The following is a 22,792-nucleotide window of genomic DNA, read 5'->3' on the forward strand; positions in this document are numbered from 1 at the left end:
AACCCCTTTTTATGCATTTTAAAAAAGATTTTTTTTGCACATGTATCCAAGATTTTATGTTTTATTTTATTATTTTTCTTACTAAAAAACTTTTAATGCCTGTCAAAAAAAATGTCCAAGACTTTTTTGTACATGTATCCAGAATGCTTTTTATATTTTACTTTATTTTAATTTTAACTTTATTATTGTTATTTTAACTTTATTCTTATAACTTAACTTAACTATGTTTTTTTAACTTTATTTTTTTTTCTATGCATGTCAAAAAATGTCCATGATCAAATACATTTAGTCAATGTTTTGTTTTATTTTGCACATGTATTTATTATTTTATGTTTTGTTTTATTTGATTTGATTTTTTTGCTAAAAACTATTTATTTTATTTTATTTTATTTCACTTTATTTTATTTCATTTCTTTGTTTATTTTTGCTAAATAAATATTTTGGTAGCGGTGGGATAAAGTAAAGTAAACAAACAAACAAACAAATAAATATTGTGGTTCATCAAACCACGAAAAAACTAAGTGAAAAATGACATATTCCACATCTGTAAAAAAGAATAGTCAAGTTTGTGTACAAATACACAGTTTTGCAGATGTTTATGCAATTCTTTATTTCACTCAATTGCATTGTTGTTTCCCGTTTTCACCTTGTTTCCTCTCATCCTGACAATAAATAAATTAGGTTATGCAACTGTGTAATATTACTGAATTATTTACTGTGCATCTTCTCTATGATGCCCTCCCAGTAAGAACTAAACTGAAAACAACATCGTATGAGTGTTGTTTGTTCATATTTAATTTATGTATTTTATTTGATAAAAATCTGAATCTGAAATTCAGCTGAGTTAACAAAAAGGTTAACTTGGCCTAAAAAAAAAAAACGCCTAATTAACTGTGAGACCAGACGAGCGTGACGTCAGACGCGAGCTGTCAATCAAAGCCCCATAAGCGCAACTACAGTAGGAGCTTATCGTTGAGCAGAGCGCAGCGTGTTCGCATTTATGCTGTAGTTTACGCGCAGAGACATCGCGAAACCTCTTCATCTTCACTTGGATCCTCAGCATCTCTTGTTTTCCTCCAATTCAAGCCTTTATGCGATGGAGAAGAGGGCACTTTGGACATCCTGTTATTTTGTGCGCTTTGTAACCCTCTTCCTCTGCGCCCGAGCGTCAGGCAACCTGCCACAGTGTAAAGAGGTAAACGACAACATGTCATCTTTTTGTATTATACATTTTAACATCAAACACAAAGAGCGTTTTAAATTAGTCACGGCGTAGGTACGTTTTGTCTCTGTTTGTCACTATTTAAAATTAATACTAACGTTAAATATGATATAGGCTGTGATTGAGAGCGTCTAAAATGCGTGTTAGCCCTTTTATGTATTATTAAACACAGACATAAGTCTTATGTATGGACAAAGAAAAATAAAAAGAACATCTTGTTATTGACATTAAAATGGTTACGACGGATCCTATAATATGATGACGCGGCGCTCAGCTGGCCAATCAGCTCGATTATTGTGTGTTATGCGGTTGCATAAAGCTTGTAAAATGTATTTATATGAACTTTAAACATATTTATACAATGGGAATAAGCTCTGAGGGTCTCCACCCTACATTTAATGTGAAAAGAGTCAGTCAGTGTGGTGTTTTGATCTCCTCATCCATATTTGCATACAAAGACGCACATATTAAAGGGCCACTTCACCCTAAAACGAGAGGATGGATGACAGCCTTAGTTACTACGTGCTTTTATTGTATAGAAAATTAAAATATTCTGCTTTATATCTATAATGCTGTTTTTGAACAGTTTTGGCTGAGTAATAATGACAGAATCTTATTTTTGAGGTGAACTGTTTCTTTAAGGGTCTTTGTGGGGGATGCTGGGTAATAGTGGCAGGTGCAGGTGCACCATTAGTGATAATGTGTTTGCTGTAACCAAACATTACCAGATGACAGGCACCACCAATGGGATGTATTTATGAAGGCAACAGCTTTATTACACTGTATTATGGTTATATGCTAAATAATCTTGGAATATTTAATAACCTTTTTTATGCATGTCAAAATAAATTTTGTCCATGTTTTTTTGTGATTGTTTTACACAAGTTTTTTTATTTTTTATTTAAACTAACATAGATATAAAATAAATTAAATAAATCATGGATATACGTGCAAAAAAATAAATACATAAATAAAAGTATTTTCTAAGCTAAATAAATAAATATAAATAAATAAAATAAATATTGTATGCAGGATTTTATGCATCCAGGAGTAATTTTATTTTATTTTAACACAAATATAAAATAAATTAAATAAATCCTGGATACATGTGCAAATAAATAAATAAATAAATAAATAAATAAAAAAATTGCAAAACAAACAAACAAATAAATAAATAAATAATTGAAAATAGTGTATTCAGGATTTATTTTATTTTATTTGAAAACAAATATAAAAGTTTTTTTTTCGCTTAATAAATAAATAAATGAATTAATTAATTAATGCAAATTTTATTTACATTTATTTATGTATCCAGGATTTAGTTTCAATTTTATTTTATTTTATTTTAACACAGATAAAAAATAAAATAAATAAAATAAATCCTGTGCAAAAAAGAAAAGAAAATAAATAAATAAAATAAATATTTTTAGCAAAACAAACAAACAAAATAAATAAATCATGTATCCCAGATTTTATGTATCCAGGATTTTATTTTATTGTATTTTATTTTATTTGAACACAGATATAAAATAAATCAGTCAATTCTGGAAGCATGTGCCAATATAAATATTAATATAATTTATATATTTATATTATATTAATATAATTTAAAAATTATATATAAATATAATTTATATATATATAAAATTCTTTTTTTAGCAAAATAAATTAAAATAAAATAAAATAAATACTGGATACATAAAATCCTGGATACATGATTTATAGCTGTTTTTATTTTATTTTTTAATATTGGTAAATAAATAATTTTTATTTATGTATTTATTTTTTGCACATGTATCCAAGATTTATTTAATTTGTTTTATTTTATATCTATGCAAAATTAAATTAAATTAAATTAAATTAAATTCCTGCATACATAAAATTCTGGATACATGTGCGCAAAAAATCATGGACAAAGTTTATTCTGACATGCATAAAAAAGGTAAATAAAATAAAACACTAAATAAAATAAACAAAACACTAAATAAAATAAAGCAAAAAAATAAATAAACAAAATAAAATAAAATAAAAAATGTGCTCTTACCTGTGTCTGTGTATGCGGTTGATTTGGCTTTTGTGTGTGTGCCAGGCCCCTAAAGGAGTAGAGAACAATCGCTGCGTTTCAGAGCATTGCACACTCACACACTCACACACACACACACACACACACACACACACACACACTGATTTGCATTACAGATCTGTCAACAAAGACGCACACACACGGGAGGTATTTAGAGGCCTCATTATTTCAGGTTGTTATCAGTCTATATCAGACTCTAATTCATTACCGGCCACAACCAAAATCAATGAGTGATTGTCATGACAACAGTCACAGGGCTCCTGGCCGTTGCCCTGGCGACTGTCCGGGGACAGAAGGCAGGGAGACAGAGCGTCCCCATCCCCCGCGCTATTGTACACACACACACAGTATATATATCTATTGGTTATATGTGCCTGAGAGTTTGTGTGTTTTGGAAACAGTAAAAGAACAGGTGAGATGTGGCAGCTGCCTATTTAAAAAATGGCACAGATTATGTAACATGACCATATGTTTTAATAGGGTACCTTCTGTAAAGCTACCTGTGATTGAAGAGCAAATAAATTTAATTTTATTGTATTATTTTTATTTAATTTTATATTTTATTTTTTGATAAAAACTTTTTTGGAACACGTATCCAGGATTTTATTGTATTATTTTATTTAGTTTTATTTAGTTTTATGTATTTATTTTTGCTAAAAAACAATTTTTATGCATGTCAAAATAAATTTTGTCGCTTTTTAAAAATAATTTTTGTTGCTTTTTTGGCACATGTATCCAGTATTGTATTGTATTGTATTGTATTGTTATTTTTTATTAAAACCTTTTTTATGCATGTCAAAATCAATTTAGTCTGTTTTTTTATGTATCCAGGATTTATTTTATTTTATTATTTATTTATTTAGCTAAAACCCTTTTTTTATGAATGTGAAAATAAAATTTCTCCCTTTTTGTTACACGTATCCTGGAATTTATTTTATTATTTTATTAATTTATTTATTTTGCTAAAAACCTTACTTCTCCCTTCTTTGGAACAAGTATCCAAGATTTTATTTTATTTTGTATTTATTTCTTTTGTTAGCTAAAAACCTTTTTTTATGAATGTCAAAATAAATTTTCTCCCTTTTTGGCACATATATCTAGGATTTTATGTATCCAGAATTTAATTTAATTTAATTATTTATTTACGCTAAAACCTTTTTTGCATGCACGTCAAAATAAATTTTCTCCCTTTTTGTTACATGTATCCAGGATTTTAATTTAATATTTTTATTCATTTATTTATTTAGCTAAAAAACTTTTTTTATGCATGTCAAAATAAGTTTTTTTTTTTTTTGTATCCAGGATTTATTTTGCTTTATTATTTATTTATTTAGATAAAACCATTTTTTATGCATGTAGTAATACATTTTCTCTCTTCTTTGGCACATGTATCCAGGATTTGATTTGATCTTAGCTGAAAGCCTTTTTATGCATGTAAAAATAAATGTTATCTTTTTGGCCACATGTAACCAGGATTTTATTATATTATTTAATTCATTTATTTAGCTAAAAACCTTTTTTATGCATGCCAAAATCAATTTTGTTTTGTTTTATTTTATTATTTATTTAGCTAAAAACCTTATGCATGTCAAAGTAAAACTTCTCCCTTCTTTGGCACATGTATCTAATATTTTATTTTACTTTTTATTTATTTATTTTGTTAGTTAAAAACCTTTTTATGAATGTCAAAAAAAATTCTCCCCTTTTTTGGCACATGTATTCACGATTTTATGTATCCAGAATTTAATTTAATTATATTTTTTGCTAAAAACCTTTTTTATGCATATCAAAATAAATGTTCTCCCTTTTGGCACATGTATCCAGGATTTTATGTATCCAGAATTTAATTTAATTATATTTTTTGCTAAAAACCTTTTTTATGCATATCAAAATAAATGTTCTCCCTTTTGGCACATGTATCCAGAATTTAATTTCATTATTCATTTTTGCTAAGAACCTTTTTGTATGGATGTCTAAATAAAACCTTAACCTAACCCTAAGCCAAAATTTTATTTTAATTTAATATTTTAATAATCTCTCTCTCTCTCTCTCTCTCTCTCTCTCTCTCTCTCTCTCTCTATATATATATATATATATATATATATATATATTAACACAGAAAGCTGTGTGGTAAAGTAAACTTAAGATGTTCTGGTGGCAAAAGCCGCACACATTACCAAATAGAACAAAAAAATCACTGCATTAAAATAAAAAATATTTTAATATTCTAAATATTAAACGTTTTCTTTGTCAGTGTGAATATGAATGTATTTCAGAAAAAAAAATAAAAATAATAATATTATAATATTATTATAATATTATATTGTATATTGTATGTTAAAATATTCTATTTCTTAAAAGATTCTAAAAAATAAAATGTTGGTGGTTAAAAGGTTCTCTTTTATACAAACTTGTGTTTGAAGTAAACGTTTGAACATGTCAATGTGTGCATGTGTGTTTCAGACAGACTACTACTTTGAGTACACAGAGTGTGACAGCACAGGCTCCAGATGGAGAGTTGCCATTCCTCACAGACAGGAAAGCTGCTCAGGCCTTCCAGAGCCGGTCAGAGGCACAGACTGCAGTAAGAAAACAAATGAACATGCATAGCATGACTTCAAAAATCAAACTAAGTGACATTTAAACTGAAAAAAAGTTAGCTAAGCACACTATGAGAACATTTCATTGGTTTATATTTTGCTATCAAAAGCTTTGACATTTGTGCCATTACAATGTTTCATTTTGTATTGTGTCACTATGCAAACACAGTCTGTGCTTACTTCTTGTGCTTCTAGCTTTTTCTTGTGAAGCCGGGGAGTTTTTAGAGATGTCATCCCAGCGGTGCACATCATGTGCGGCTGGCTCTTATTCGCTGGGCAGCGGCGTGCGTTTCGACCAGTGGGACTCCATCCCTGCGGGATTCAGCAGTTTGGCAACATACATGGACTCAGGAGGTTCAGGGGATGACTCAATGACCTGCAACAAGTCAGTGCCAAGTTACAAGCCTGATATATATATATATATATATGCATGTACTCTATTCTTTAAGCTTTTACACCTCTGGATCTATCTGTCAATTGCAGTTCTTCATGGACAGCTCAGGGAACTCATTTGGAATCTAATCGGGACGACTGCACAGTTTCGCTGGTGTATGCGGTGCACCTCATGAAGCAGGGATCCGTCTCTTTTGACTATCAATATGTCGACAGCAACGTCTTCTTTGAGTTCTTTGTGCGTTTTACCTTATATATCTTTCTTTTTTCTGTGTTATGTATTGAAGCAAAAATATATTACTAAAATAAAATATCATGTTTTATTTTGGTAAAGATTCAGAATGACCAATGTCAGGAGATGGACCAGACAGGGAGTGAGAAATGGATCAAACTCACCACTAATGGAGAGTGGGGAACCCATACGGTTAGTCATTTTGGATATTTTTTTTTTTATATTTAAAAGGACAGTTCAGCCAAAAATTAACATTCCGTCATCATTTACTCATTATGTCACTCCAAATCTGTGCTCCAAATGATCCACAGCTGTGGGGTTTTTTTTAGTGATAGTTGTTAATGAGTCTCTTGTTTGTCCTAAAAAGTTAAACTGCCTGCTGTTCTTCTGAAAAATCCTTCAGGTTCCACATATTCTCTGGTTTTTCAGCATTTTTGTGTATTTAAACCCTTTCCAACAATGGCTGTATGAGCCATCTTTTCACACTGAGGACAACTGAGGGGCTCAGTTGCAACTATTCCAGAAGGCTCAAACACTCACTGATGCTTCAGAAGAAAACACGATGCATTAAGAGCTGGGGGTGAAAGCTTTTTGAATCTGAAGATCAGGGTAAATTTAATTTGTTTTGTGTTCTGGGAAACATGTAGGTATCTTTTGTAGCTTCTGAAGGGCAGTAGTAAATAAAAAAATACATATATTTAGGCAAAGTATGAAAAAGGCACACATTCCCAATCTGTTCAAAAGTTTCCCCCCGGCTCTTCATGCATCAGTGAGTGTTTGAACCTTCTGTAATAGCTGCATATGAGTCTCTCAGTTGTCCTCAGTGTGAAAAGATGAATCTCAAAATCATACAGTCATTGTTGGAAAGGGTTCAAATACACAAAAATGCTGAAAAACCAAAGAATTTGTGGGACCTGAAGGATTTTTCTGAAGAACAGCAGGCAACTGTTCAGGGCAAACAAGGGACTCATAAACAACTAAAAAAAACACAGCTGTGGGTCATTCAGGTAACAACACAGTATTAAGAATCAAGTGTATGTAAACTTTTGAACTGGGTCATTTTTATTAATTCAACTATTATTTTCTCTTGTGAACTATATGTAAACATTTTTTATGTGAAATATCTTATTGAGGTCAGTTCTAAATAAAAAATAACTTGCATTTTGTATGACCCCTCTTATTTTGGTAAAATAATTACCATTTTGCAGATTCTGCAAGAAGTATGTAAACTTTTGACCACGACCTTATATTCTTTTGTGTTCCAATTACAAAATTTGAGTGAGAAAACAGATTTTTCATTTTTTGGGTGGACTGTCCCTTTAAAGATTTTGCAGTATTGGTATCTAATGTAGCTATTTTTGTATATCACAGGTAAATCTGAAGTCAGGCACTAATATTCTCTACTGGAGAACCACAGGAATGCTCTTGGGTGGGAAACCAGTGAAGCCGGTCCTTTTGAAGAACATCCAGATCGATGGTGTGCGATTCTAATTTCATGTCCCACACCCTTCATTATGACAAAACAATTTGCGTTGTGATATTTCATGCTTATATTACGTTTTTTTCTCACGTTTTGTGAGCAGGTGTGGCGTATACGTCAGAGTGTTTTCCATGCAGGCCGGGCACCTTCAGTAAAACCCCAGGCTCTTCTTCGTGTGACCTTTGTCCCAGGAACACTTACTCTGGAAAGGGAGCCAGTTCGTGTACACCATGCTCCGAAACACAGTACTCCCGTACGTATTTCTTACATTCTTTGTTGTGCCAAACAATCTGCATACAGCTTGTTGTGATCATTTAAGCAAGAATCCAATCCACCTTTTTTTCAATGTGGACGTAAGCCTATGGGCTTTAAAACCACTTCCAGTTCAAGACAAGAATAACAATGTGCAGTAAACACTAAAACTGTTTGCACTACAAACCAGTGTGTTCATAATTAAAACAATACATTAAAATAGCATGGTAAGACACAGCAATTTGCAATATCAAGCAGCAAAACAGGCTGTTTTGTGCAGCTAAAAATAACTGGGCGCAGTGGAGACTGATAAAATATATAAATTTGGAAATTTTAGACCATTTAGAAATTCTGGAATGGGAAAAAAGGACATTCTAATGTCTCTCTACATGTGTGTTATTCTAGATGAGGGATGGTCGCAGTGTAAAGAGAGGCCTCCTTGTTCAGAGAAAGACTATTTTCAAATCCACACGGCCTGTGATAGCGATGGCAAGGTGGGATATAATGCAGAATGATTTTGTTGTAAATTACAGTGGTGGCCAAAATTATTAAAACACTAGTATTTTCCCCAACTAAAATGGTTTTACATCAGTTATTTCTATCTTTTGCTGTAGTGTGCCAGTAGTAATTATCAGTTTACATTTCCAAACATGCATTTTGCCATTAATTGTAATGATCGAGTGTGATTTTTGTTTGCACAGGGAGTCTGACAACAGCCAGTGCTCCACACAGAGATCTGATCTCATCCTCATCCAGTCTGTCTGGAACGACATGACGAAACACAACAAACTGACACAGACTAAATCTAGAGGAACTGTGTCAATGTCTCCTAGGTGCTTCTAGAAACCTACCTGCAAAGCTACAGTACTATTAAAAGTGTAAAATGCTGTAAAATGAGGATGCTGTGAAATATAACGTCATAATAGATTTTTTAGAAATTAACTTTTATTAACTAAAATAAATCAACATTTGTTGTGACCGTCCTTTTTTTTAAAGCAGCTTTTGCCTTAGGTGCACTTATGCATAGATTTTCAGGTAGCTTTGCAGGAAGGTTTCTTGGAGACTTCTGGATTTAGTCTCAGTTTGTTGTATTTCTTCATGTCATTCCAGACAGACTGGATGAGGATGGGATCAGATCTCTGTGTGGAGCACTGGCTGTTGTCAGACTCATTGTGCAAACAAAAATCTCACTGGATTATTACAATTAATGGCAAGACGAATGTTTGGAAATGTAAACTGATATTTCCTAGTGACACATAGAAATAACTGACTTAAAACCATTTGAAAATACTAGTGTTCTAATAATTTTGGCCACCACTGTATGTGTATAATTTGTTAATTTTTTATTGCTGTATTGTTTTAGACCCAGATACTGTACAGATGGGTGGAGCCTCAGGTGTGTGTAGAGAATGTGACCAGTGCTGTGACACTGCCCCCTTCTGGAGAAAAAGAGGACTGTCCACCCTGCAATCCAGGCTTTTACATGCACAACACTTCCACTTGTTTACCCTGCCCTCAAGGCACCTATTCTGATGGCACCACAGGTATATAGATACACACATTAACATAGATACATACTCATGTATTATGCAACAATGTTGGTTTACCAGTACTGGTGTGTAACGGAGAAGATTTCTTCTGGCACAGAATGTCAAAGATGCCCAGGAGGAACTGAACCTTCTTTGGGATACGAATACAAGTGGTGGAACATCCTGCCGAGGAATATGAAATCGTCTTGTTTTAATGTGGGCAACTCCAAATGTGATGAAATGAATGGTAAATACTACTAAAACTAACTAGAACTAAAACTGAAATAAAAAATTAAAGGGATATTTCGTCCAAAAATGATAATTGTGTCATTATTTGTCGTTCCAAACTCCTGAGACCTTCATTCATCTTCACAACACAAACTAAAATATTTTTCATGAAATCTGAGAGCTTTCTGACCCTGCAAAGACAGCAATTGAAAAACATATTTTCAGTGTTGTCTTTCATTTAATATGAAGACATAAATATCTATATCTATATAATAATTACTTGAAATATAGCATGTCCAATGGTCAAACATGTTATCCAATTCTCATTTGCTTTTTCATAGGTTGGGAAGTGGCGGGTGACCACATTCGTAGTGGAGTGGGTGGCTCAGATAATGACTACCTCATCTTAAATTTACGAGTGCCTGGATTCAAGTGAGTCAAATCTACAATTCCAGTGTTAAAATGCCGATTGTGCATAGAATATTTACAAGTGGCCTCTTTTTATTTCTCTCTCAGACTTCCTACTTCTGTGGACGATGCTTCAGCTACTGAGTTCGGCCGAATCACGTTTATCTTCGAGACCAGCTGCAGCGCAGACTGCGAACTCTATTTTATGATAGTAAGATGAGAAATTATGTAAAATGAAAGTATGTGAAATAGTTTGCAAAAATAAAGAAAAAGTAGCATGCTAGATTGTCACCTCACAACATTAACAACAAAAATGGGACCCTGGATAATAAGTCATTAGGGTCATTAGGGTCAGTTTCTCTAAATTGAGATTTATGTTAGGATAGGACAATATTTGGCTGAGATACAACTAGAATATCTGAGGGTGCAAAAAATCTAAATATTGAGAAAATCACTTTTAAAGTTGTCTGAATGAAGTTCTTAGCAATGCATATTACTAATCAAAAATTACGAAAATAAATTTACAAAATATCTTCATGGAACATGATCTTTACATAATATCCTAATGATTTTTGGCATAAAAGAAAAATGTGTCAATTTTGACCCATACAATGTACTTTTGACTATTGCTACAAATGTACCCGTGCTACTTAAAACTGGTTTTAAATATATCTTAATCTATGAGTTATTTAACAAATCAGTGCATTTTCTCCATAGGATGTAAACAGGAAGAGCACAAATGTTGTGGAATCATGGGTAGGGAGTAAAATCAGACAAGCGTACACTCACATCATGACCAAAAATGCTTCTGTGTCTTACACATGGGCTTTCCAACGCACCAACAAAGCCACCGATGTAAGTATTCGCCTAAAAAATCACAGAAATGCATCTAACATACCTCAAAGTTCTCATTTGCTGCAGCTTTCTCTCTCAGGTGCGTCAGTATGTCAATGACATTGCGAAGATCTACTCGATTACGGTGACTAATGCGATGGATGGCTCAGCGTCTGGTTGCCACGCCTGTGCTATGATGAGTCAGCAGGATGGCTCTTCCTGCGTCCCCTGTCCTGCTGGACACTTCATCAACAAAGACACCAACCAGTGCCAGGAGTGCCCGCCTAACACTTTCCTCTCTGGGCATCACATTTATGGTCATGAGGCCTGTCAGCCATGTGGTCCTGGAAGCAAGAGCAACAAGGTTTGAGTAAACCCAAAAGAAAATGCATGACTATGCTGATTTTTAACACTGTTTAACATGTTCTATTTGTGTGTCCAGGAGCACTCTTCGTGTTTTAATGACTGCAGCTTTTCGCATATGGAACAGAACCGAACACTGACCTATGATCTGAGTGCCTTGAGTACAGTGGGGTCGATCATGAATGGGCCTAGTTTCACCTCCAAGGGAACTAAATACTACCATCAGTTTAATATCAGCCTGTGTGGAGCTGAGGTACTCTCACATAAACATATCTGACTAAAAATAGATTGCTTTGATAGAAAATAGAAATGGCTTTTTTAGTTCCTAAAGGAGAAATTCACTTGCACTGATAATTTACTCACCCCTGTGTCATCCAAGATGTTCATGTCTTTCTTTCTTCAGTCAAAAAGGAATTTAGTTTTTGAGGAAAACATTCCAAGATTTTTTGATGTCACTTGGGTTAAAGGTCCAAATTGCAGTTTCAATGCAGCTTCAAAGGACTCGATCCCAGCCAAGAAATAAGGGTCTTATCTAGCGAAACAATCGCTCATTTACTAAGAAAAATACAAATTCATATACTTTTTAGCCACAAATGTTCATCTTGCACTAGCTTGACCTCAAGCATTAAGTAATTACACATGTATAATGTAGGCAGAAGTACCAACTCAGTGTTCACAAAGTGAACGTGCAAAGAAATGTAGAGATTTTTAACCGAAAATTTAACCGAAGTACACAGATGATAACTAAACACGCATGACTTTTCCAAAGTGATTACGCAATGTGTGAAGAGGTGCACGCACATCGCAGAGCTAGTGCAAGATGAGCATTTGTGGTTAAAAAGTATATAAATTTTAATCTTTTAACAAAATGCCATATCATTAAGCTAGACCAGACCCTTATTCCTTGGCTGGGATCGTGTAGAGCCCTTTGAAGCTGCTTTGAAACTGCAATTTGGACCTTCAACACATTGATCCTCATTAAAGTCCACTATATGGAGAAAAATCCTAGAATGTTTTCCTCAAAAACAATTTCTTTTCAACCGAAGAAAGAAAAACATGAACTTGGATGACATGGGGATGAGTAAATTGCCAGAAAATTTTCTTTCTGGAAGTGAACTTCTCTCTTAAAATTATCTACTAGTCATTGCATATTTGCTTTCTGTCGCAGGGGAGGAAAGTGGCGGTGTGCACTGACAATGTGACGGATCTGTCTAGTAAGGACTTGCAAAATGAATCTGCTGACCTTAACAATTTCGTCGAGACTTTTGTGTGCCAATCAACCATCATCCCTGCAGACGGACGGGGCTTTAGAACATCCCTGTCGTCCCAGTCCATCAGCCTGGCTGACACTTTCCTTGGTAAGCTTATTTCTTTAATGGTATTTAACATACACTGCTGTTCAGAAGTTTGGGGTCAGTAAGACTGTTAATTGCTTTTAAAAGAAGTCTCTTTTGCTTACTAAAGCTGCATATATTTGAAATTATATGCAATATATTATCACGATTTGAATTTGAAGAGCTTTTTTCTCTGTTAAAGGAGAAGTTCACTTCCAGAATAAAAATTTCCTGATAATTTACTCACCTCCATGTCATCCAAGATGTTCATGTTTTTCTTTCTTCAGTTGCAAAGAAATGAAGGTTTCTGAGAAAAACATTACAGGATTTTTCTACATATAGTGAACTTTAATGGGAGCCAATGGGTCGAAGGTCCAAATTGCAGTTTCAGTGCAGCTTCAAAGGACTCTACACGATCCCAGACAAGGAATAAGGGTCTTATCTAGCGAAATAAATGTCATTTTCCAAAGTAAATTAAAATGTATATACTTTTTAACAACAAATGCTCATCTTGCACTAGCTCTGTGATGTGCATCTATGGTTTAACGGTTCAAAAAGGTAGGGTAGGGCTCCATATTCTCCTCCAACTTCAAAATTATCCAACATTGTTGATTTACCTTTTTTAGTAAAGGCTGTTTGACTTTCTTTGCACGTTCGCTTTGTAAACACTGGGTCGGTACTTCCGCATATGTCACATGTGACCTTTTAAGCGTGAGCTAGTGCAAGCATTTGTGGTTAAAAAGTGCATCCTCAACTGTGGTTAAAAAGTGCATCCTCAACTGGGATTGTGTAGAGCCCTCTGAAGCTGCATTAAAACTGCAATTTGGACCTTCAACCCGCTGATCCCCATTAAAGTCCACTATATGGAGAAAAATCCTGGAATGTTTTTCTCAAAAAAAGTTTTTTCCCAATTGAAAAAAGAAATACCAACCCTATATTTAGTTCTAATTTATTTGTAATTTTTTTTTAAAACAATTTTGGAAAAAGGTGTACTGCTTACTCGTCTCACTTCCTTCATGCTTGGGTTTCTCAGGAGCATCTGTTGATAGCAGTCTGGATGGGATCACTGTCAGCTCAGACCTCTTTCCTGAGTCTTCATTGAAAGTTCCAGACATCAACTTCTTCTATCGGTAAATAAAGAAAGATTAACTAGTTTAAAATAGGTAGCTGATGTGTGCAATGATATTTCATGTATATTTTTATCACCTCAGCTCTCCACAACCCACAGCATCCTGTCTGAACGGTCGTAGCACAGTCGTGACTCTTCGTTGCAATGCTGAGAAGAGTCCACGCAGTGAGCTCACTGTGCCAAGGTGCGTGCGTTTCTATTTTTAATATATCTGTAATTGTTTGTAAATGTATGCACACTGCCATTTAAAAGATTGGGATCAGTAACATTTTTTATGTTTTTTAAAGAAGTCTCTTATGCTCATCAAGGCGGCATTTATGTAATTAAAAAATACTGAAAAAAATGTAATATTGTGAATATTATTGCAATTTAAAATAGCGGTTTTCAATTTTAATATACTTTTATAATGGAATTTAATGAATTTTCAGCATCATAACTCCAGTCTTCAATTTCACGTGATCCTTCAGAAATCATTCTAATAGGCTGATTTATTATCAATGTTGGAAACAGTTATGCTGCTTAATATTTTTTTTGGAACCTGTGATATTTATTCAAGATTATTTGACGAATAAAACATTAAAAAGAACAGCATTTATTTAAAATAGAAATCTTTGTAACAATATACACTACCATTTAAAGTTGGGGGTCAGTTTTACTTGTCTTCTTTCTTTAAAATAAATTAATACTTTTATTCAGTAAGGGTGGGTTAAATTGATAAAAAAGTGATAGTAAAAACTTATACTGTCAGAAAATCTTTCTATTTTGAATAAATGCTGTTCTTTTTAACGTTTCATTAAACAAAGAATCCTGAAAAAAGTATCACAGGCTCCAATACCTTTTAGCATGACTTCTGAAGGATCATGTAACACTGAAGACTGGAGTAATGATGCTGAAAAATCAGCTTTGCATCACAGGAATAAATTATATTTTAAAGTATATTTAAATAGAAAACTGCTATTTTAAATTGCAATAATATTTCACAATATTACTGTTTTTGCTGTATTTTTAATCAAATAAATGAGCAGAAAAGCCTTCTTTAAAAAAAAAAACATTAAAAATCTTACTGATCCCAAACTGTATTTTAGGACCAAGTAAACATAAATTATGTTTAACGGATTAAATGTGCATAGCAGAGCGTCTGAGTAAATGGAAAAAACACTCTATGGATAATTTATTTTTTAATAAAACACAGATGGGATGTGTCACAAAAATGTGCATTTTTCTAATATGCATCATTTGCATTCTTTGCAAGTATCATCGGCTGCCTGAATTATCAACTGAAATATTACCCAAGTGTGAAACACCATTGTTAATATAAATGCTAATACAAACAACATTCAAAGGTCTGCAGGCCAGTTGCAAATGTGCAATGAAGATTAATTTCTTGCAGATTTGCATTTTCAAATTTTCTGTTTGTGAAATGGGAAATGTTAATAAGGAATGCATCCTCAAAAAATGTCGGACTGATTAATTACCTCTACAAACAATTTTCCTTGCTTAAAGAAAAGACAATGTGCTAATGTTATTCATGAAAAATCACTTCTGCATTATTTCTTAATTATATGTTTAGCAAGTGCCCAGCAGGTACATGTAATGGCTGTGAGTTTCACTTCCTCTGGGAGAGTTCTAGCGCTTGTCCTCTCTGCACTGAAACCGACTACCATTTGATCGAAGGAGCATGCAAAAGAGGAGTGCAGGTACGTCTCTTTCTACAAATGCATCTAGTACAGTTTATTCAGGATCTATCTGACCTTTAATGCATCTTTCTCATAACAGGACACCCTCTATGTGTGGAACGAACCGAAACTCTGCACCAAAGGGGTATCGCTCCCGAACAAGACCTCAGCTCACTGTGAGGTGGTCAGCTTATGGGTGAAGGCCGGAATTGGGGGCGGAGCCTTCGTGGCTGTCCTCTTGGTTTCTCTCACATGCTATTTCTGGAAAAAGAACAAAAGGTAACAAGCTGTCATTGAAAATCAGTTTGAGATACAAAAATGTGCTTTTTTATTTTTGACCTCTTTTCTCTTGTTTTGTACAGGCTTGAGTATAAATACTCCAGACTAGTGATGTCGGCCAATAAGGACTGTGAGTTGCCAGCCGCGGACAGCTGTGCTCTTGCAGAAGGAGAGGGTGAAGAAAATGAGGACGATGTTGTTTACTCAAATACTGCTTCGTTACTGGGTAAACTGAAAGCTATCGCGAGCAAGGTCAGTTATTTGCCACTATCAGATTATATAAGTTCACTTCATACACTAACAGTCAAACGTTTTTGAACAGTAAGATTTTTATTGTTTTTTTTAAGAATTGTTTTTTTTTTCTGCTCATCAAGCCTGCATTTATTTGATTCAAAGTACAGCAAAAACAGGAAAATATTTTTACTATTTAAAATAACTGTTTTCTATTTGAATGTATTTTTAAAAAAATGTAATTCATTCCTGTGATTTATTCCTGAATTTGTTGCATCATCAGCAGTCTTCAGTGCCACTTGATCACTTTTCATTGATTAAAGTATTAATTTCTATATTTTCTTCTCCAAAAAAATTTAAAACATTATACTGATTCCAAGCTTTTGAATGGTATAGTGTATAATGTTAAAAAAGCTTTTTATTTCAGATAAATGGTGATACATGGAGCTTTCTATTCATCAAAGAAAAAAATTAAAAAAAATTTACTCATAAATAATGTACTAGTGGACATACATTGTTATCAAATGATATCTGATATTATAAATAAATGACTGGTGGCACAACACAAGTTTGACACAAACAATAATAAGAATAATAGTAATGTTAAATAATAAGAATAATAGTTTATATTTTTCATTGAAATAAAAACTAATTTGATAACCCATGATGTAGTATTATATACACTATACAGTACACAATAATTTGTTTTCTTTCAGAAATGTAATGCTTATATTCAGCATGGACATTTTAATTGATCAAAAATTACAGTAAACATTTATAATGTTACAAAATAATCTTTTTTTTTTTAAATATGTTCTTTTAATATTTCTATTAATCACGTAATCCTATAAAATATTAAGCTGTGCAGCTGTTTTCAGAATTGACCAAAAAAAAAAAAATTATATATATATATATATATATATATATATATAGTACACTAAATCAGTGTATTATAATGATTTCTGAAGGATCATGTGACACTGAAGACTTGAGTAATGATGCTGAAAAATCAGCTTTGCATCACAGGAATAAATTGTGACAATATTCCAAAATATTACTAATTTTACTGTATTTTTGATCAAATAAATGCAGGCTTGGTGTTCAAAAGAGGTTTCTTTCTAAAGAAATTTGAATAGTTGTGTACTCTGGCTTTTGTTGAAACAAACAAGACCTCAAAAAACTTTTCTGAGATGAGATAATGAGAAAATGAAAAACAAGACATTAAAAAATAATACATGGCCTCTAAAGGCTACCGTAATAACTTTTGAGACGATACAAACATATTTCCTACGGTAATCAACCATGCCACAGATGCTTATTGAGCTTAACTAAAATACATTTTGTATCGTTTTTGGTTTTCATCTGATGTTTTATTTACCTGTGTTTGGCTGCAGGCAGATGGAGACAGCAGCGAGTCAGTACAGCTGAAGTCTTCTCAGTCAGAGAGATGGGTTTGGGGATAACTGGAAAAAAAGACAACCACCACTGACAGAGAGAAAGAGACAAACACTCATGGTGTTTTCGGCGTTTTGACACTCCTTCTAAAGTTTCTCAGTATTTCCAGCCGTCCCCTGTCAAATGTCTCCGAACATATCTCTGTAGGGTCTCAATACAATGTGTTGTGAGTCACAAAGCAGGAAATCTCTCTTGGTAAAATAAAATGAGCCCCATAAAGTAACTCTATCGCATACATACTGCTAAAACATGTCAAAAGTTACCCTAAACTAAGCAAGATCTCACCCACAGACACAGGGGCATCAGGGACATTTGCATCATGGTGTGTGTGTGTGTGTGTGTGTGTACCTGGTATTCATCACGTTATGGGGACCAAATGTCCCCACAAGGATAGGAATACCAGTAGATTTTGACCTTGTGGGGACATTGCTTAGGTCCCCATTAGGGAAACAGGCTTATAAATCATGCACAATGAGTTTTTTTGAGGAAGTAAAGGTGTGCACAATCTCCTGTGAGGGCTAGGTTTAGGTGTAGGGTAGGTGTAGGGCGATAGAAAGTAAGGTTTGTACAGTATGAAAACCATTACGCCTATGGAATGTCCCCATAAAACATGTAAACCCAACATGTGTGTGTGTGTGTGTGTGTGTGTGTGTGTGTGTGTGTGTGTGTGTGTGTGTGTGTGTGTGTGAACAATTGAAACCACTATACTGCAAAATGAGCCTGAAATGTGTGTAAGAAAATGCTGGTATGTGTGTAAGAGTATGTTTAAGAGAATTTCTTCATTTTTAAGATACATTTTATCTTGCGTGTTCACACACTAGCTTTCATACAAATATATCTAGTGTTTGGCCAACAGATGGAGACAGAGATACACTTACCGCCACACAGAGCGTCTTTAGTTTCAGCTCAATGCCAAACATCACACAGCAGATCTAAAAGAGAGAAGAAAGGCCCTTCCTTTATGTATTACAGAGAGGTTCGTCCTCTCTCCGCATCTCTCCTCTGAGGAGAACAAGAGACAATAACGTTTTCTACTTTGTATTTTGTATTGTTGTGTATTTCGAGCTGTATAAGGTTATGTTGAAATATCTGTTTTGTTTTACTCCCTGATTCTGTTTATGCTTTAATAAACTTTAAGAGCGCTTTAAACATGGAGCAAGGGTTTTACGCATGCAGAAAAACACTCCAGACTAGCTAACAATACGTTTATAAGACGCAAAAATGAACATTTTGTCATTAATTATTGACCCTCATGTCGTTCCAAAACCCGCAAGACCTTCGTTTATCTTCGGAAGACAAATTAAGAAAGCATATGAAATGTTTTAGGTAGTAAGAACACCGGTAAAATAGCAAAATGAAGCTATAAGATTACTTTTTGTGCACAAAGGAAATAAAACTAACGACTTAATTCGACAATTTCTTCTCTTCTGTGTTGTCTCGTGAACGCGCGTCGACGCACGGAAGAGCATAAATTGTTGAATTGACGTCGTTTTTGATTGCTTTGAGTACAAAAAGCATTCTCTTAACTTCATAACACTACGGTTGAACCACTGATGTCACATGGACAATTTAACAATGTCCTTACTACCTAGCTCTTAGATTTCATCAAAAATATCTTAATTTGTGTTCTTAAAATGAATGAAGGTCTTACAGGTTTAGAACAAGGGAACATTCCATTTTAGAATTTAGTTTTCTCAACATTCTAAACGTTCTTTAATATTTCAAAAATGTTAGGTAACCGCCAACAAAAACAGTTTAGAAATAAAACATTGCTTGAATGATGTATAAATAATGTATTTGTGCTAATGTTTTAGAAATATTAGTCAAGACACTATGGAAGTCCGTTTCTGCCACTGAATAAAAAAAAGGTAATTGCGACTTTTTATCTTGCAATTCTGACTTTTTGTCTTGCAATTGTGAGTTTACATCTTACAGTTCTACCTTTTTTTCTCAGAATCATGAGATACAAACTCGCAAAAGACACTATTTTGAGAAATCGTTGTAGTTCTAAAAAATAGTCACAATTCTAAGAAATACAGTCAGAATTCTGACAAATAAAGATATAAACTGGCAATTCTGAGTTATAAAGTAAGATCTGAGATATAAATGTGTATTTCTGAGAAATGAAGTAGGAATTGCATGATATAAATTGCAGTTGCAAGTTATAAAGTAAGAATTGTGAGACATAACTGGTAATCCTGAGAAATAAAGTTGCAATTATGATAAATAAAGTCACAATATTAAGAAAAAGTCAAACTTCATAAAATAAAGTTATTAAAGTGGCAATTCTAAAAAATAAAGTCGCAATTCTAAATAAATAAAGTTAAAATCCTGAGAAATGAAGGTCAGACTTACATGATATAAACTCGCAGTTGCAAGTTTTAAAATCAGAATTTTCGAGATATAAACAAATAGCATATCTGACTTTTTTCTCAGAATTACATGGCAAAACTCGTAATTGCAAGTTATAGTCAGTATTGGGAGACATATACTTATAAATAAAGAAATAAAGTCGCAATTCTGAAAAATGAAGTCCCAATTTTGAGAAATAAAGTCGCAATTCTGATTAATAAAGTGGCAATTCTGAAAAATAAAGTCACAATATTGAGAAATAGTCAGAATTTAAAAAAATAAAGTGGCAATTCTGAGGAATAAAGTGGCAATTCTGAAAAATAGTCGCAATTCTAAAAAATAAAGGGAAAACCCTGATAAATAAAGTTGCAATTCTGAGAAATGAAGGTCAGAATTGCATGATATAAACTCGCATTTGCAAGTTATAAAGTCAGAATTGCGAGATATAAACTTTTTTTTTCTTGGAGTTTAGTCAGAATTTCCTTTGTTACTTGCAATTACGAGTTTATATCTCCCAATTCAGAATTGTGAGAAAAACAGTCAGAATTGAGAAATTCAAACTCGCATTTGCAAGAAAAAAGTCAGAATTGTGAGTTTGTATTATGCAATTCTGAGAAAAAAAATCAGAATTGTGAGATTAAAAGTCGCTATAACATTTTTATTTTTCATTCAGTGGAAACAGGCTTCCATAAGACTTTGAACGCACATTCAATTAATTCTGAACAAGTCTAAACATTCTGAGAATGTTTCTTCTTGTTAGGTTAACAACGTTTCACTAAAAGATTCTTAACTTAAGTAAATGTGCACAGTAGAGTGTAGAATGAATGCAAAAATCCCAAATATTGTAACACCAAATGTAAACACAAGATGTGACTCACCTGGCTTACTCCTTAGATACCTTAAACATCAGTGACTCCTAAATATATGAGCGCAGTCCAAGTTTGAGAAAGAAACCAATAATCTGCATATCCCAAGGTGTGAGAGCTACTAGACTGCCAATAACATTAGCATAAAAACACGTAAAACTTGCCACTAATATGCATTAATTTAACATGCCTGCACAATGCATTTCCAAAAAAAAAAAGAAAAAGAAAAAATTCATTATTCTTATTCAGCTTGCCAGTGTTTAGCTCTAATGTGCGCTAAAATATGAACATTGCATATTTTACCTAGTTTTTGAAGGGAAATATAAGACAGTTATTTAAAACATTTTTCTTTTTATTTAAAATATCATGTTGGTTAAACAGTAATGCGGATATGTCACTTGATAATAAATTATCCTGATAATTCAATACTGTGTAATGAAGCGACTACTTAATCTGTGGATCAAAATATACCTACAGCACTCACAAACTGAGTAGGAATGTATGACAGGAGCGACAAACAGTTCGCCAAGGTTATGGCTTATAAGTTAACTCTCGTTGCACGCTTTAAGGTGCCATTGCATGATGCTGTTTGTTTTCAAGAGAGGCCGTTATTAGGTCTTTCTCCCCTTCTATTTCCTAACCTCTATATCCTGCATCCTTTGATCTCATCTCCCTCTCTTCCCTGACGGTAGGCGGAGTAGGACAGCTCGTTTGCCTCCCAGCAGTACAGATGCACTTTGAAAAGATCAGTGAGTGAGAAAACAAAGAGAGTAGACAGAGGCGAGAACAGAGTCACCAGGACACAAAGGCCCTGAGCGAGCAGATGACTAGCCCAGACTCTCTCTCGCTCTCTCATACATGGAACATACTTTTTTACAAATAAACACATTCATACTTCTAACAAATGAAAACAGGGGAGAGTGGGGTAAACAGTGAAATGCCCTTAAAATAATCAGAATATTTGAAGCCAAAATTTAGCATATATACACTAGTCAGTCAAAAGTTTTTGAACTGTAAGATTTTAAAGAAGACTCTTTTGCTCACCAAGCCTGCATTTATTTGATCTAAAGTGCAGCAAAAACAGTACAATTTTGAAATATTTTTACTATTTAAAATAGCATTTTTCTATTTGAATATATTTTAAATTTAAATTTATTTTATTAATAATTTATTTATTTATTCGAAAACAGCTGAGTAGAATTTTTTCAGGTTCCTTCGATGAATAGAAAGTTCAGAAGAACAGCTTTTATCTGAAATAGAAACATTGTAAATGTCTTTATCATCACTTTTTATGAATTCAAACCATCCTTGCTAAATAAAAGTATTAATTTCTAAAATGATAATTCTATCATTTTTATCATTTCAGTTTTAAAAAATCTCCATGTTTTTGAAATGTATAGTGTATAATGTTACAGAAGCTTTTTATTTCAGATAAATGCTGATCTTTGGATCTTTCTATTCATCAAAGAATCCTGAAAAAAATACTCAACTGTTTTAGATATTGATAATAACAATAATATAAAAATATTTCTTAAGCAGCAAATAAACATATTACAATGATTTCTGAAGGATCGTGTGACCGGAGTAATGATGCTAAAAATTCAACTTTGTACATTTTAAAATATATTCAAATTGAAAACAGTTATTTTAAAAAGAAAAAATATAATAATAAAAAAAAAAAAAAAAAAAAAAAAATATATATATATATATATATATATATATATATATATATATTATAATTAAAATAATTATAATAATATTTTTTTTCTAATTTTATATTTTAATTTCCTTTAGAGCATTTCTGAATTTCCAATATCCAATATTAAAATTGTGCATTTTTTGGTAG

At 33.0% G+C, this 22,792-nt stretch overlaps 2 protein-coding genes across 2 annotated transcripts in view; one reads left to right on the forward strand and one right to left on the reverse strand.

The window, feature by feature from the left end:
* Nucleotides 1-944: 944 nt before the first annotated feature.
* Nucleotides 945-18,877, forward strand: elapor2b (endosome-lysosome associated apoptosis and autophagy regulator family member 2b). The gene is made up of 22 exons (XM_073838039.1): nt 945-1,195; nt 5,769-5,889; nt 6,101-6,290; nt 6,389-6,536; nt 6,633-6,722; nt 7,902-8,007; nt 8,114-8,263; nt 8,668-8,756; nt 9,626-9,806; nt 9,910-10,038; nt 10,361-10,451; nt 10,536-10,638; nt 11,145-11,282; nt 11,362-11,625; nt 11,704-11,877; nt 12,793-12,982; nt 13,992-14,088; nt 14,170-14,271; nt 15,658-15,784; nt 15,864-16,042; nt 16,126-16,294; nt 17,668-18,877. The coding sequence occupies exons 1-22, from the start codon at nt 1,097-1,099 to the stop codon at nt 17,734-17,736; spliced, it is 3,006 nt and encodes a 1,001-aa protein (XP_073694140.1). The 5' UTR covers nt 945-1,096; the 3' UTR covers nt 17,737-18,877.
* Nucleotides 18,878-21,589: 2,712 nt separating this feature from the next.
* The window catches only part of tspan9b (tetraspanin 9b), a 14,286-nt gene continuing 13,083 nt past the window's right edge, over nt 21,590-22,792 (reverse strand). The window contains exon 3 of the mRNA XM_073837709.1: nt 21,590-21,814. Within this exon, the coding sequence (XP_073693810.1) occupies nt 21,590-21,814 (225 nt within the window). The remainder of the gene's footprint in view (nt 21,815-22,792) is intronic.

The sequence above is a fragment of the Garra rufa genome, chromosome 4 (genome assembly GCF_049309525.1).
Source record: "Garra rufa chromosome 4, GarRuf1.0, whole genome shotgun sequence".
Lineage (NCBI taxonomy): Eukaryota > Metazoa > Chordata > Actinopteri > Cypriniformes > Cyprinidae > Garra > Garra rufa.